General features: G+C 39.1%; 1 protein-coding gene across 7 annotated transcripts in view; it reads left to right on the plus strand.

The window, feature by feature from the left end:
- ZNF143 (zinc finger protein 143) overlaps positions 1-15,183 on the plus strand; it is a 60,629-nt gene that overhangs the window by 987 nt on the left and 44,459 nt on the right. For 2 of the 7 annotated variants that reach the window (XM_068555855.1, XM_068555856.1), the window contains exons 2-3: positions 7,897-8,040; positions 11,749-11,819. The exons of 2 other annotated variants lie outside the window; for them this stretch is intronic. In XM_068555855.1, coding sequence (XP_068411956.1) covers positions 7,897-8,040; positions 11,749-11,819 — 215 coding nt within the window. Of the gene's footprint in view, positions 1-7,892; positions 8,041-11,748; positions 11,820-15,183 lie in introns of those variants that run through there. 3 more of the 7 variants (XM_068555860.1, XM_068555863.1, XM_068555861.1) reach the window with 2 other exon arrangements.

Below are 15,183 nucleotides of genomic sequence, written 5' to 3' on the forward strand. Positions count from 1 at the left end.
TGGTCGGCTTTGTCCCGAACCTTACTAGAAGATACTTGTGTTTTGCTGTAGTTGACGAAAATCTGTGCAATATTTAATATATTCTCTTGCTAAGTGCTTAGTTTCAGTTCATTGTTAAGTGTTTAGTAAGAGAATAGGTAATGAGATCATACAAAAGCTTAGGTAAGACAGGTAACTAATTTATCCAGGTGTATTTTTATTACTTTGGAAATTATTTAGTGTACAAATACTTGAGTGCCTATTTTTTCCATAGCTGTCTTTTATTTTTTTTTAAATAATGGCTTTATTGATATAATTTATATACCTTTACAATTCACCCATTTAAAGTATTATAATAGGTAGGTTTAATGTATTCACAGAGTTGTGCCACCATCACCAAAATTTTAAAACATGTTCATCACCCCCCAAATAACTCTGTACCCACTAAGTTACTCCCCATTTCCCCATAACACTCCTCCTTCCCCAACCACTAATCTACAGATTTGTCTATTCCCAACATTTCATAAAAATGGAATCACACAGTATGTGGACTTCTGTGACTGGCTTCTTTCATTTAGCATGATATTTGCAAGATTCATGCATGTTACAGCATATATGAGTACTTCATTTCTTTTTATTGCCAAATATTTCACTGTATGGACGTAACACCTTTTATTTATCCATTCATCTGTTGATGGACAATTTAGGTTGCTTCCACTTTTTGTCTGTGACACATAATGCTGCCATGAACAGTTGCGGAACAAGTTTTTGTGTGGACATTTGTTTTTATTTCTCTGTGTGTATGTAGATACCTAGGAGTAGAATTTCTTGGTCATTTGGTCATATGGTAACTCTGTGTTCAATCTTTTGAGGAACTGTCAAACTTTTCCAAAGTGGGTGTACCATTTTACATTCCTACCAGCAGTGTATGAGAGCTCCCTTCTCCATATCCTTGCCAACACTTGTTATTATCAGTCTTTTTGATGGTAGCCATCCTAGTGGGTACGAAGTGGTATCTCTTGTGATTTTGATTTGCATTTTCCAGTGGCTAATGGTGCTGAGCATTTTTTCATATACTTATTGGCCATTTGTATATTTTCTTTTTGGAAATGTCTATTTGGGTCTTTCCCCCATTTTAAAATTGGATTGTTTATCTATTATTGAGTTCTAAGAGTTTCTTATATAAAGGTCCTTTATCAGATATATGATTTGCAAAATGTCCATTGCCCTTTGCTGCAGGTTGGGATATTGCTGTGAAGTAAGGATTCATCATATTCTTCATGGAAAGATGACCTAGCTGTTTTGGGAAATTGTGCCTCTACTATTTTTTTTTTTTTAATTTTTTTTTGTGCCTCTACTATTACTTTAGCTGTTATTAAATATTTATAATGTAGGTACAGTTTATGATCATGGGAGGAGAACTTTCTGAGTCCTGATGTTCTCATCATTACTTAATTTTGAAGTTTTTATCTAGTTTTTGTTTTTGGTTTTTAATCTGAGGTTTTACCCAGTTCTGAGTCTTTTTGCTCCTGGCTTTGTTTCAGGACATAGTGATTTTTTAAAGAGTTGGGTTGCTTGAGTCATTGCTCTTTGCTTAATTTGCATTTTAAGGGATGGCTTTTGTGAGACAGTGTTTTTTGTTTTTTGTTTTGTTAAGTTTTTTTTAAAATTTATTTTTATTTATTTATTTTTGGCTGTGTTGGGTCTTCGTTTCTGTGCGAGGGCTTTCTCTAGTTGCGGCAAGCGGGGGCCACTCTTCATCGCGGTGCGCGGGCCTCTCACTATCATGGCCTCTCTTGTTGCGGAGCACAGGCTCCAGACGTGCAGGCTCAGTAGTTGTGGCTTACGGGCCTAGTTGCTCCGCGGCATGTGGGATCCTCCCAGACCAGGGCTCGAACCCGTGTCCCCTGCATTGGCAGGCAGATTCTCAACCACTGCACCACCAGGGAAGCCCTGGTTTTTGTTTTTTAATTAATTAATTAATTAATTTTTGGCTGCAATGGGTCTTTGTTGCTGCGCGGGGGCTTTCTCTAGTTGCAGCAAGTGGCAGCTACTCTTCATTATGGTGCGTGGGCTTCTCAGTTCAGTGGCTTCTCTTGTTGCAGAGCACAGGCTCTAGGTGCGTGGGCTTCAGTAGTTGTGGTTCTTGGGCTCTAGAGCGAAGGCTCAGTAGTTGCGACGCACGGGCTTAGTTGCTCCGCGGCATGTGGGATCTTCCCAGACCAGGGCTCGAACCCGTGTCCCCTGCGTTGGCAGGCAGACTCCCAACCCTGCACCACCAGAGAAGTCCCTGAGACAGTGTTTTAAACTTTACCGTACTGTTAAAATCAAAGTGATTTTGTTTTAAAGATGGATTTAGACTGGAAATCTTCCTCTTCCTCATAGAAATAAAAAATTGAAAACAGTAATACAGCTTTCTCCATACTTTCCCATAAATCTAATCCCATTTTAAAACTGTGCCGCAGTGGGAACTCTCTACCCTGTGGAAATAACTTGTCCATTAATGTGGAGACACAGGCATTTAACTCCGAACTACATTTTTTGTACTTAAAATACCACTTTACGGGAATTCCCTGGCGGTCCAGTGCTTAGGACTTGGCGCTTTCACTGCCCTGGCCTGGGTTCAATCCCTGGTCGGGGAACTATGATCCTGCAAGCTGTGAGGCGAGGCAAAATAAACAAAAAAGAACAAAAAACCCCACTTTACTCAGCACTTAACTTTGACTAGGCACTGAGTTAAATGATTTGTTGAGTGGTGTACATATATACATAAACTTATCTTCGCTGCAAACCTAAGTCAAGTACTGGAGTTATCCCTGTTTCGTCAACTGAAGTTTAGAGTAACTTGACTAACTATTATACAGCAACGCTTGGACTTGAACCTATGACTGGCTCAAAAGCCCAGTCTCTCAACTGAGTTATTCAGTAACCTACCAAGTACCAACTTCTTTAACTTTTTAAAATACAGGATGTCTGTAGTTCCTAGAATGATACAGTATTTTGACTACTGTACATAATATGGCAGAGCATGAATGTTGTGCTGTTTATATACACCTTTAAGTTAAATAATGACGAATGCATTTGTCCTCGTTTTGAAAATACAGAAATTTATGTAGTATGGATGTAATGGTCACAAGAAGTTGGAATCATTTAAATTAATGGCAGTTTATACATGCTATATACATAAAATATACAGTAATATAAGAAGTGAGGCACAATGAAAAGAGCATTGGAATAAAAGAAGACCTAATCTTTAATCCTGTTTTAGGCAATTAACTAGCCATGTCCTCATACTAATTGTATTCATTTGTTCAACAAATCTTTAGTAATTGTGTAGCATGTGCCAGGCATTCTTTTAGGCACTGGGAATTCAAGAGTGAACAGGACAGAGGGTGGTTCCTGCTATCATGGAACTTAGAGTTCACTTAGAAATTCTGATAAGTGGGACTTCCCTGGCAGTCCAGTGGTTAAGAGTTCGCCTTCCAATGCAGGGGGCTTGCGTTCTATTCCTGGTCGGAGAGCTGAGATCCCACATGCCTTGCGCCAAAAACCCAAAACATAAAACAGAAGCAGTATTGTAACAAATTCAATAAAGACTTTAAAAATGGCCCACATCAAAAAAAAAAAGAAAAAAGAAATTCTGATAAGTGCTATGAAGAAGATAAGAGTTCTGTGATACAGAATAAGAGGGTGGTGGTAGAATGGATATTTTAGATAGGAGGTGACACTGAACAATATGTGCGAAAGCAGGAAGAGTTAGGTGTGTTCTAGGAAGTAGAAGGTCAGCATGCATGGTTGGATGTGTACAATGGAGGACCATTGAAAAGCACTCTGCAACATGAGTTATGCTAAACTCATTAGATGTTTATTGAACATATAATCTTAGGTGTCAAAATTCCAACGACCCCTAGGACAGAGTACCTACCTTAGAAGGCTTATAGTCTAATTGGGAACATTGGATGTGGGAGTAAAAGGACTAAGAAGAGAAAGGAACGGAATCAGAAGCCTTTCAGCCAAAAACAAGGTTCTGTAAACCTCACTTTCCTCACCTGTAGAAAGAAAACTGGCATGTTTTGAATACATCTTGAGTGCTAAGGGCTTTATGTACATTTATTTCACATAATTCTTTTACAACAGCCCTATCAGGTGAGTGTTCTCCCATTTTATCAAAAGAGGAAATGGAAGCTCAGCAGCAGGTTAATTGCCTGGAGCTGAGAGCAGGATTCAACTACATAGCAGGCCGGCAAATTATAAAACATACAGATGAAATCTATAATAATTAAAACATGATTGGTAATTCAAAGTGACGAGGGCTACAGGCCAAATATCAGCAAATACTGTAGGATTCAGATGATAATGGACTGAGATCTTGGTAGTGAGCAACAGAGGCACGTGGAAGAGCCAGTGACAATTAAAGGCTGTTCCCTGTGTCTGGACTGCCTTCTCTACTCTTCCTACCCCTAGGAAATGTTTATTTATCTTTCTTATGCCCATATTCACATGTAATCATCTTTGCATACCTGAGGCAAAGTTAGGTGCTCCTTACTTTATTAATGCTTCTGTTTATAGTAACTTTTTTTTTGTAACTAACTAGTTCTAAAACCATGAAAATAATACATGGTAAATTTCTTTTTAACTTATGGAATGTATACAGTAGAAATTAAAAGCCCCGTCCCCAGTCCACCCTCATCTCCTAGTCCCATTTCGGGGAGGTACTGCTGTAAAAAATTATGTATGTGTGTGCATAGCAAGAGTTAAAGAAGAAGAAAACCAGGAAACGAAAAGATTTGATTTATTAAGCTAGTGGGAATTAATCTTATTAACTTAAATTTTTATTACAATATTGTATGCAATGAAAATTCTGCTGTTGTACAAGACAAAATAAGGTAGTTGGCGGTGTTATTGGACTGGAAGGATGAGAGACTGGAGCAAAGAAAGCAGTAAAGAAGTTATTGCAGTAGTTAATGTGTGAGGAGTTGGACAAGAAAGGTTTTGAAGGATAAAAATGATGGAGTTGAGGGGAATGCCCTGGTGGTCCAGTGGGTAAGACTCCACACTCTCACTGCTGAGGGCCTGGGTTCAATCCCTGGTCCGGGAACTAAGATCCCACAAGCTGGGCAGTGTGGCCAAAAAAAATTAAAAAGATGAAATGCTCTCTGTCATACCAAGTTCCCATATATATGGTTCCATTAAAAAAAAAATCATGGAGTTGACAATTGCCCTATTGTGAATTTAAGAATGAGGGTTTAGTCAAGGATGACTTTTGATCATTTTAATCTGTTGTCTGGGTTTGGTGGAAATAGCCAAGTCCATATGGCAAATTGATTAGAGTGGAAAGATGAATTGGCAAACCTTAATGGTGTATATGGAATGTGTTGTGTTTAATTCAGACAGAAAACAAGATGTATTTTGATATAAAATGAATGACAACGTGGTACATTCCTAGGAGACCTCCCCACCTACCTATTGGATAGTGTCTTCCCTTTCCTCTGGCATTTGTCCCTTCAAACAGAAATGCTGAGAGGAAAAAGAATCACTGGCAGACTTTTGGATGGGGCAGTTTGATTTGAGACCTAGGAATGTATGTAAATGTTTTTAGTTGATGGATTATAGATCTGTGTTTTTAAATGAGGAGTGAATGTTAGATTCAACTGGGGAGCTTTTTGTAAGTGGACATGCTTATTGTTGAGAAGATAATATTTAAGGAAAGTATACTAGGAGATAAATGTCTGTTATTAAAAGTCAGTTATTTAAGGAATTCCCTGGCGGTGAAGTGGCTAGGACTCTGAGCTTCCACTGCAGGGGGCACAGGTTCGATCCCTGGTCAGGGAGCTAAGATCCCACATGTGGCAGCATGGCCAAAAATAAATAAAAATTTTTTTAAAAGTCAATTACTTAAAATCACCTTTATTTTATCTTATTTTTAAAATAAATTTATTTATTTATTTTTGGCTGCGTTGGGTCTTTGTTGTTGCGCACGGGCTTTCTCTAGTTGTGGTGAGCCGGCGCTACTCTTCGTTGTGGTGCGCGGGCTTCTCATTGTGGTAGCTTCTCCTGTTGCGGAGCATGGGCTCTAGGCATGCGCCCTTCAGTAGTTGTGGCACGAGGGCTCAGTAGTTGTGGCACGTGGGCTTAGTTGCTCCACGGCATGTGGGATCTTCCCCAACCAGGGCTCGAACCCGTGTCCCCTGCATTGGCAGGCAGATTCTTAACCACTGCGCCACCAGGGAAGTCCCTAAAATCACCTTTAGAAATTATTTTTTGTCTTCCTTTTTTGGGGAAAAAGACTTTCAGAAGGAAAAGGAGATTTTTTTTTTTACCTTTTTAAAATTGAAGTATAGTTCATTTACATTATTATTCTTTTAAGGTGTACAACGTAGTGATTCATTATTTTTATGGATTGAAATTTTTTTTTATTTTTTATTTTTTTATGGAGAAACCTTGAAAACATTATGTATAAGTGAAAGAAGGCAGTCACAAAAGACCACATACTATGATTCCATTTACATGAAGTGTCCAGAATAAGCAAATCTAGAGAGATAGAAAGTAGATTAGTGGTTGCCTAGGGCTTTGGAAAGGGGGAGGTAGGGTTTTCTTTTAGGGGGTGATAAAAATATTGTGAATTCAGGTTGTGGTGATTGTACAAATCTGAATATACTAAAGTCATTGAATTGTACACCTTAAATGGGTACATTTTATGATATGTGAATTATTTCTCAGTAAAGATATTTTCAAAAAGGAAAAGCATGAGCAAGAGGAAAGTTCCTCTTGAATAACACATCTCTGAAACTTTTTTTTTTGTCTTCTCTCTCCTCTGGCAATACCCTTTTACAGTAGTAGGAGAAAATAGTGAATAAGACAAGAGATAGAGCTGTACAATCTCTTCTCATTTAGCTTTAAACTACTGATAAGCATTTATAGCAAACATATATATAATGCCATGTGCTGTTACAAGGGCTTTGTATTTAACACAGATACCTCACAATACCTCTGTGACGTATCTTCCTTTTACAGATAGGGAAACTGTGGCACAGCATGGTTAAGTAACTTGCCCAAGGTCACATAGATAATATGTGGTAAAATGAGATTTTGAAGCAGGCTGTTTGGCTCCTTATTCTTAAGTATAGTGTTATACTACCGCTCATAAGCATTCCTTCCTAGGTATAACCCATACTTTACAATCTATCTATAGGGAAATCCTCCTTAGATATGTTTTAGTAGCTGGTTACTGTAAATATACTGCTTCCAGTCTGGAGAAAAACAGGTAATTAAAGTATACTGTGATAAGTGTTATTATAAGGGTATGGACAGAGTATCTTGGGAAATACATCTAAAGCATTCTGACCCAATTTGGGGAGTTCAGATAAAACTTTCTGGTGGAATCTGAAGAATTTAGCCAAGTAAAGAGAGGAGGAAGAGTATTCTAGAGGGTATGAATAGCAGTGTTCAGAGCCCAGATGCAGGAGACATCTTGGGCTGTTCTGGGAGTGGCAAATAATCCAGCAGCTCATGTAAAAGTTGTTGAGCCAAATGGTTAGAAGGTTGACTTTGCCACTTACTTATGTTGTGAAGTTAAGGACATCATTTAACCTTTGTGAGCTTCACTTTCTTGGTCTGCAAAATTGTGATAAAATGGTACTTAATTCATAGGATTGCTAGAAGGATTCAATGAATTAGTAGTAATGCCTGGCATATAGTATTTTGGAAGGGTTAGTTATCATTTTTTTTTATTTTTTATTTTTATTTTTTTAATGCTATTCTTGTCTGCTTACATTCTTTTTATGTATGTATGTATGTATGGCTGTGTTGGGTCTTCGTTTCTGTGCGAGGGCTTTCTCTAGTTGTGGCAAGCGGGGGCTACTCTTCATCGCGGTGCGCGGGCCTCTCACTATCGCGGCCTCTCGTTGCCGAGCACAGGCTCCAGACGCGCAGGCTCAGTAATTGTGGCTCACGGGCCGAGTTGCTCCGCGGCATGTGGGATCTTCCCAGACCAGGGCTCGAACCCGCGTCCCCTGCATTGGCAGGCAGATTCTCAACCACTGCGCCACCAGGGAAGCCCGGGTTAGTTATCATTATAATCCTTTTTATTTATTAGTATTATTAACATTTTAATTAATATTATTATTAAATGATACCAGTATCATTAACTACTAGAATTTTAAACAGTATTGCTGGAGTGTAGAATGTGAGGTTGTGCTAGAACAAGACTGGAAGATAGAGTGACCAACTTGTCTTGGTTTGCCCAAGACTATCCCAGTTTTATAACAAAGTGTCCCCCCCACCCCCCCAAAAAAAAAAAAAAAAAAAAAGAACTGAGAGTCCCATGACCCAGGAAGCTTCTCAGTCTTGGGCAACCCAGGATGATTGTCCGTCTTATTGGAGAAGTTAGTAGAATCCAGATCATATTTGGACTATATGGGGAAATGGGAAAGTTTTGAAGGTTTTGAGACAGAGAAATGCTCTGATTGGATCTGAAAGCACTTGGACTGTGCTTTGGAGATTAGATTGGAGGAGGGTAGGAGTGGATTTTAGGAGGCCGATGTAGTAACCCAAGCGGTGATGGTACCCTGAATTAAGACAACCTAATAAGAGAAGCGAATGGATTTGACAGATATTTAGGAGGTAGAGTGATAGTTCTTAGTGATCGGTTGGAGAATAAGGGAGATTTGACTACTGGGTAGGTTACTGTGTTTATCATTGAGGGAGAAAATATAAAAGTAGAATTTTGTGGCAAACTGTTTTGAGATGGAGGTGACTGTGGACCATGAAGGTCACCAAGGCCAGTAAGCAGCTAGATATATAGATCAGGAGCCCTTAAGAGAAAGGACTAGACTATGAATAATTTTTAGTATATGTATGTCCCCTGTGATACTTGGGACATATTTACATATAAAATAATTCCTTGTTTATTTGAAATTCAGATTTAACTGGTGTTCGGTGTTTTTCTTTGCAAAATCTGGCCACCCTAGTTCCAGCTTCTAAATTGAAATGATTCCACACTCTTCCCTGTGATGCCACAGCGGTATGGGTGGTAACTGCTTCTTTTTTTTTTTTTTTTAATTTATTTATCTATTTTATTTCTTTTTGGCTACGTTGGGTCTTCGTTGCTGCACGCGGGCTGGGCTCTCTCTAGTTGCGGCGAGCGGGGGCTACTCTTCGTTGCGGTGCGCAGGTTTCTCATTGTGGTGGCTTCTCTTGTTGCGGAGCATGGGCTCTAGGTGGGCGGGCTTCAGTGGTTGTGGTGGACAGGCTCAGTAGTTGTGGCTCGCAGGCTGTAGAGCACACGCTCGGTGGTTGTGGCGCATGGGGTTAGTTGCTCCGCTGCATGTGGGATCTTCCTGGACCGTGGCTTGAACCCATGTCCCCTGCATTGGCAGGCTGATTCTTAGCCACTGTGCCACCAGGGAAGTCCCGGTAACTGCTTCTTGAAGTTACTCTTTTTATGATACTTTAGTTTCTTTTTGCCTTTTTGGTTCTCTAACATCTGCTTAACAATTATTTATACTAAATGCTCTCTTTTAAAATAACTGATATGTTTTCTGTCTCCAGATTGGATCCTAACTGATAGACCAGTGCAGCCCACTTCCTGGTGATGTAGATTCCAGGACCCAGGAATGGCCTCAAATACAATCCCTCAAAAACTTAGTAGCTTCTAGTCTCTTTGCTTCCGGTAAATTTGCTTCCATATGTAAACAAACAACTACAGCCAAAACTCTCCTCTAGAGTTGTTGGCTCTTTATTGCTGACCTCTGAGCTCTGCCCATCAACTCCTCTCTTAACTTAATGGCCACTGTCATAGAAACAATAGATGAGCTCATTCGTGAGGGCTGGCAGGTGAAAGATGCTTTAAAAAGGCCTTTAAGCCGCAGTGTTATCTCCTTCCAAGGTAACCACTTTGCTGGCACCACCAATGGCCTGTCCAATTTGGGATACAGAAGCAGATGGCTTTTTCAGCTGTGCAAGGGACCAAATTATAGGGTTCTAGTCAATTTAGATTTCAGGCTTTAGGCAGAGTTCCTTCCTTAGTAAAGCTATGCTCCAATCATCTCTTCTTGCAAACTGGCTGGCTCTACTGTGAGTTCCTCTTTCCATCAAAGAAACACACCAACAATCTGAATTTTCCTACCGCTGCCCCTAAAGTTACTGCCTCAGTTGGTTTATGATCTGCTTTCCAAGATAAGACAGGCAACATTGGGAATAAATATTTCACTTCTGTCACTTTATTTTTTTTTAAATTTTATTGAAGTATAGTTGATTTACAATGTTGTGTTAATTTCTTCTGTACAGCAAAATGACTCAGTTATATATATTTTACTTCTGTATTAAAAAGTTCACCTTGGGAATTCCCTGTGACAGTCCAGTGGTTAGGACTCCACGCTTTCAGTGCTGACGGCCTGGGTTCAATCCCTGATGGGGAAACTAGGATCCCACAAACGCACGACGCAGCTGGAAAAAAAAAAAAAAAATCACGTTTTCCAGCCTGAAAAAATCTGTTTCTTCACTGCCCCAGACCCTACCTCCTCCCTGATTTCCACCTTCTCTAGGTTCTGTTTCCTGCAACAACAGATATAAAATTCTGATTAAAGTAGGAATTGTTATATAATAGAGATCTGAAAAATCTATAACTTAAATTCTGGATTTAATTTTTCTAATGAAAAGAGAAGTCCAGATGTAGGCAGCTAGGGCTGTGTAGTTCCATAAAATCATCAGGGACTCAGGTTCCTTCTGTTCTCCTGTCTGTCATCTAGGACACAGCTTTCATATTTAAGATTCCCTCAGAGGCCATAGGATAACTGCTGGAGCTCCAGTCATTAAAGCCAACCTCCAGGAAGGAAGAAGGAGAATGTAAAAGGGCAAAAGATATATACTAACTGAGCTAGCCCATCTTGTAAAGGAGTTTTCCTGGAAGCCCTACCCAATAATTCCTACTTAGATTTTGTTAGCCAGAATGTAGTCACATGCCCACTCCTGTCTCCAGGAGAGGCTGGAGAATATAATTTCTTAGCTGGGAATATTGGTATCTCAGGATGGTGTTAGTAAGAAAGAAAGTGGGAAATGAATATTGGTAAGTACATCTCAGCTGGTGGGATCAGCATTGACGGGATACTAGAGTGTAGCCCACAAGCTACAGGCATCCCACATGATGTGGGCATCAGTAAGTATGTTTAAAGAAAGCATGGACAACCCACAAAAATCTGTTTTGATTCTATATACCAGCAATGAACAATCTGAAAGGAAATCAAGAAAACAATTCCATTTACAATAACATCCAAAAGAATAAAATACCTAGGAATAAAGGTAATCAAGAAGATGAAAAACTTGTACCCTGAAAACTAGAAAATATTGCTGACATTAAAGAAGACCTAGTATAGCAGAAAGTAACACAACATTGTAAATCAACTCTACTCCAATAAAAAATTTTTAAAAATCAAAAAAAAAAAAAAAAAGAGAAAGGACTAGATAGATTTTAAAGAGCTTATAAATTCCAGAGATCTTTGAAGCCAATGGAATGGATATGATATTCCAAGAGGAAAAGTGCATAAAATGAAAAAACAAACTAGGACGGAAACTTGCGGGTTCTCAATATTTAGGAACCCATAGGAGAAATGGAAAAGGATTAGCTAGGAAGTTGGAAAAAACCAGGAGCGTGTGGAAGTCATAGAAGCCAAGGTGAGAGAATGTTCTAAGAAGGAGATAAAGGTCAGTGATATCAAACCCAATATAAGACAGAAAAGTATCCATCACTTTTTTTTTTTTTTTTTTTTTTAGCTGCGTTGGGTCTTCGTTGCTGTGCAAGGGCTTTCTCTAGTTGCGGCGAGCGGGGGCTACTCTTCATTGCGGTGAGTGGGCTTCTCATTGCAGTGGCTTCTCTTATTGTGGAGCACCGGCTCTTGGTGCACAGGTTTCACTAGTTGCAGCAGGTGGGCTCAGTAGTTGCAGCACGCGGGCCCTTGAGTGTGTGGGCTTCAGTAGTTGTAGCGTGAAGGCTCTAGGGTGAATGGGTTTCAGTAGTTGTAGCACACGGGCTTAGTTGCTCTGTGGCATGTGGGATCTTCCTGGACCAGGGCTCGAACCCACGTCCCCTGCATTGGCAGGCAGATTCTCAACCACTGCGCCACCAGGGAAGCCCCATCACAGCTTTTTTATCTGTTCTTTTATTGATGGACATTTGAGTTCATTCCAATTTGGAACTATTATGAATAAAGTTGCTATGGACATTCTTGTATAAGTCTTTCTGTGGATGAATATTTTCATCTCTCATTTATAGGAATGGCCATTGAACTTCATGTTAAAGTGGAGATTAGTGACCATCGAGAGCAGTTTCAATACTTAGGGACAGAAACCAGATGGATAACAGTGGGAAATCAGGAAATAGTAACAACTGTTAGAGAAATCTAGCTGTGATAAGGAGGAAAGGGAGACTAGTAGCTGAGTCAGAGGCAAGATTTTGTTTTTTCGATTTTGTTTTTGTTTTTTTAAATATTTATTTTTTGTATTTGGCTGCGCCGGGTCTTAGCTGCCATGTGAGGGATCTTCATTGCGGCATGCGGGATCTTTTAGTTGCAGCACGTGGGCTCTTAGTTGCGGCATGAGGGATCTAGTTCCCTGACCAGGGATCAAACCCAGGCCCCTTGCATCGGGAGCGTGGAGTCTTAACCACTGGACCACCAGGGAAGTCCCTGTTTTTGTGTTTTTTTTAAGTTATTGATGGGAAGGAACTGGGAGAGAGAGGGAAATTGTTTACAGAAGAGATCCCTGAGATCCCTAAGGAGGAAAGACAGATGAAATGCAGAATACAGGTTGGAAGGATTAGTCTTACCTTGTAGGAAGGTAATATTGTAAGAGAGAAGGAAGAAATGTGTGGAAATGCAGTGAAGTGAGGTTTGTTGGCAGAGAATTCCTCTGATGACTTCTATATTTTCTGTGAAGTTGGGAGCTGATTAATTTGCTGAAAATGAAGTGGTGAAGGAGACAGGGTGGGAGGATAGCAGGAGAGGGAGTGGGGGTAGAAGGTTTGAGGTAAATGGAAAATATTTTAAATAGTCACCATGAAGAAATAAAGACATGTAAGTTTGCTGGAGCGCTTTGGGGGTTCAGAAGAGGTTGGAAGAGCCCAAGAACTTTTATGGCCCTTCAGGACTATTCCATCAAATAAGTTATTAGATCTGAAAAATGCTTTGTAAATATGACCTATACAAACAGTTATTTCTGACTAGAGGTGTATGTTTTAACTATCCATGTTTAGTGTCCTATTCAATGTACTTTTTTGGACAGAGGATCTATTTTGTTATAGAGTTGTGTTTCAGGAGTGCCCTCTCTCATTTTCATAATTGTCTCACAATGCTTTGAGTCCCTTACCTATGACAAGATGAGCAATTTGGGTAATAAAATATTAACATACACAGTGTTTATCTTGAGGGAAATAAAGTACAATCTAGCATCATAGTTTTGAAACGACTTTATGCTTTTTTTAACAGAGCAATGTCAGAAGTTGAGTTTGAATATATCAGAACCTTTCTCTTACTCCTGATGCTTCCTCAAACTCCCTAGTCTCAGTGAAAGCAAGCCAGGGCATGCTTAGCAAACTGAGCTATGCAGGTGTGCCCTTATCAAGCCCTGTTTTTAATGCTACACTGTTGAGGTTTGAGAGAGATTTTTTTGGGTTGTTTTTCACATCAGTGGTTCAGTTAAGAACAAACCATCACCAAAATTGACGTTCCTGATGACTAGACCTAGATGTCCATTTCTCAATTCTTGTCTCTTCTCACCTCTTTTTCTCACAAGTATTTTAGTTTTAGGTCTCCTAGGCCTCATCTCAACTACCTGCCAGTCAGTTTCAAATACTCTATTTCTGAATGGTCCTGGAACTTGGCAAAAAGCTTGAAAGCCTTCAATTTCCAACATTTCACCCATCTGATAGAATATTCTACTTCTTTAAAATAGGTAGTATAAACTCTATCCCTCAGTTTTACCCTTTAGCATTCTGTAGAGCCTATGAAAACTCTACATCATTCACCAGCACATTCTAATTACTCTGTACTTAACTGAATTACGTTTCATCAGCGGAACATGCTTATTCCCTGGGTGTATTTAAATAAAACTGAAGGGATTTAAAGACAGTTTTCCACAAATGTTAATCAAAGCAGTGTTACTGGATCAGCGTACTGCAAAGGTACAGGATAGCCTGCTATTTTTATGTTGCTATACTAAGTAACTTCCTCATTCCAGGTTAGGAGATGTCATAAAATGCAGCACAAATGACCATGCTTAAATGGAGAAGCACTTTGTATAGTAGTAAATTTATGAGGAAAATTTGGAATTGAGACCAGGTAATAGAATGGCATAGCTTCTCTAGTAAGTGTAGTTAAGTTAAGTGTTGAGGTGAAACCAGCCTGAGGTTAGGATCTGAGCTTGACAATTTCTGAAGGCCTGGCTTCTGTGGCTTCATGCAAAAAGACCTCTAAGATTTGTTAATCTAGATTTCTTTTTGTATCATTTCTTACCCCAATAAAGGTTACTTGTAGTTGGAGTTCTTTATACCTGGACCATTGGATTTATATTTTCATAATCATTTGTGGTAATAATTGTATCTAACAAATTAGACCAAACTTGAAATATCTAAGGGCTTCACATTTTAAAATATTGGTCTGATGTAGATTCATACCACTGAGGAAACACTGATTCTTTTTTTTAAGGGATGAAGTCAGCTAGTATTTAGTTACTAATTTTAACCATCAATTTTCAGACATTTTTTTTCTTCCTGCCAATAATTTTGGATATTTTTCACTTTTAAAATTATGAAATCTATCAAATATAAGGAGGAGTACCTGTATAAGTAATTGAATAAAAGCTTATGTACCCACTTGGTTTTTAACAGATCCTAACATTTTTCCATATGTGTTCAGACCTTTTTCTAAAAATTATGGTTAAAAACCCACAACATAAAATTTACCGTCTTAACCATTTTTAAGTGTAGGGTACAGTAGTGTTAACTATATGGACATTGTTGTGTGATAGATCTCTAGAACTTTTTCATCTTGCAAAACTGAAACTATACTCATCAAACAACAACTCCCCTAGTACTTGTAACTACCATTCTACTTTCTAATTCTAAGAGTTTGACTACTTTAGATAGCTCATATAAGTGGAATCATGCAGTATTTGTCTTTTTGTGACTGGCTTATTTCACTTAGAATAATGTCC

Source organism: Eschrichtius robustus, chromosome 11, assembly GCF_028021215.1.
Source record: "Eschrichtius robustus isolate mEscRob2 chromosome 11, mEscRob2.pri, whole genome shotgun sequence".
NCBI lineage: Eukaryota > Metazoa > Chordata > Mammalia > Artiodactyla > Eschrichtiidae > Eschrichtius > Eschrichtius robustus.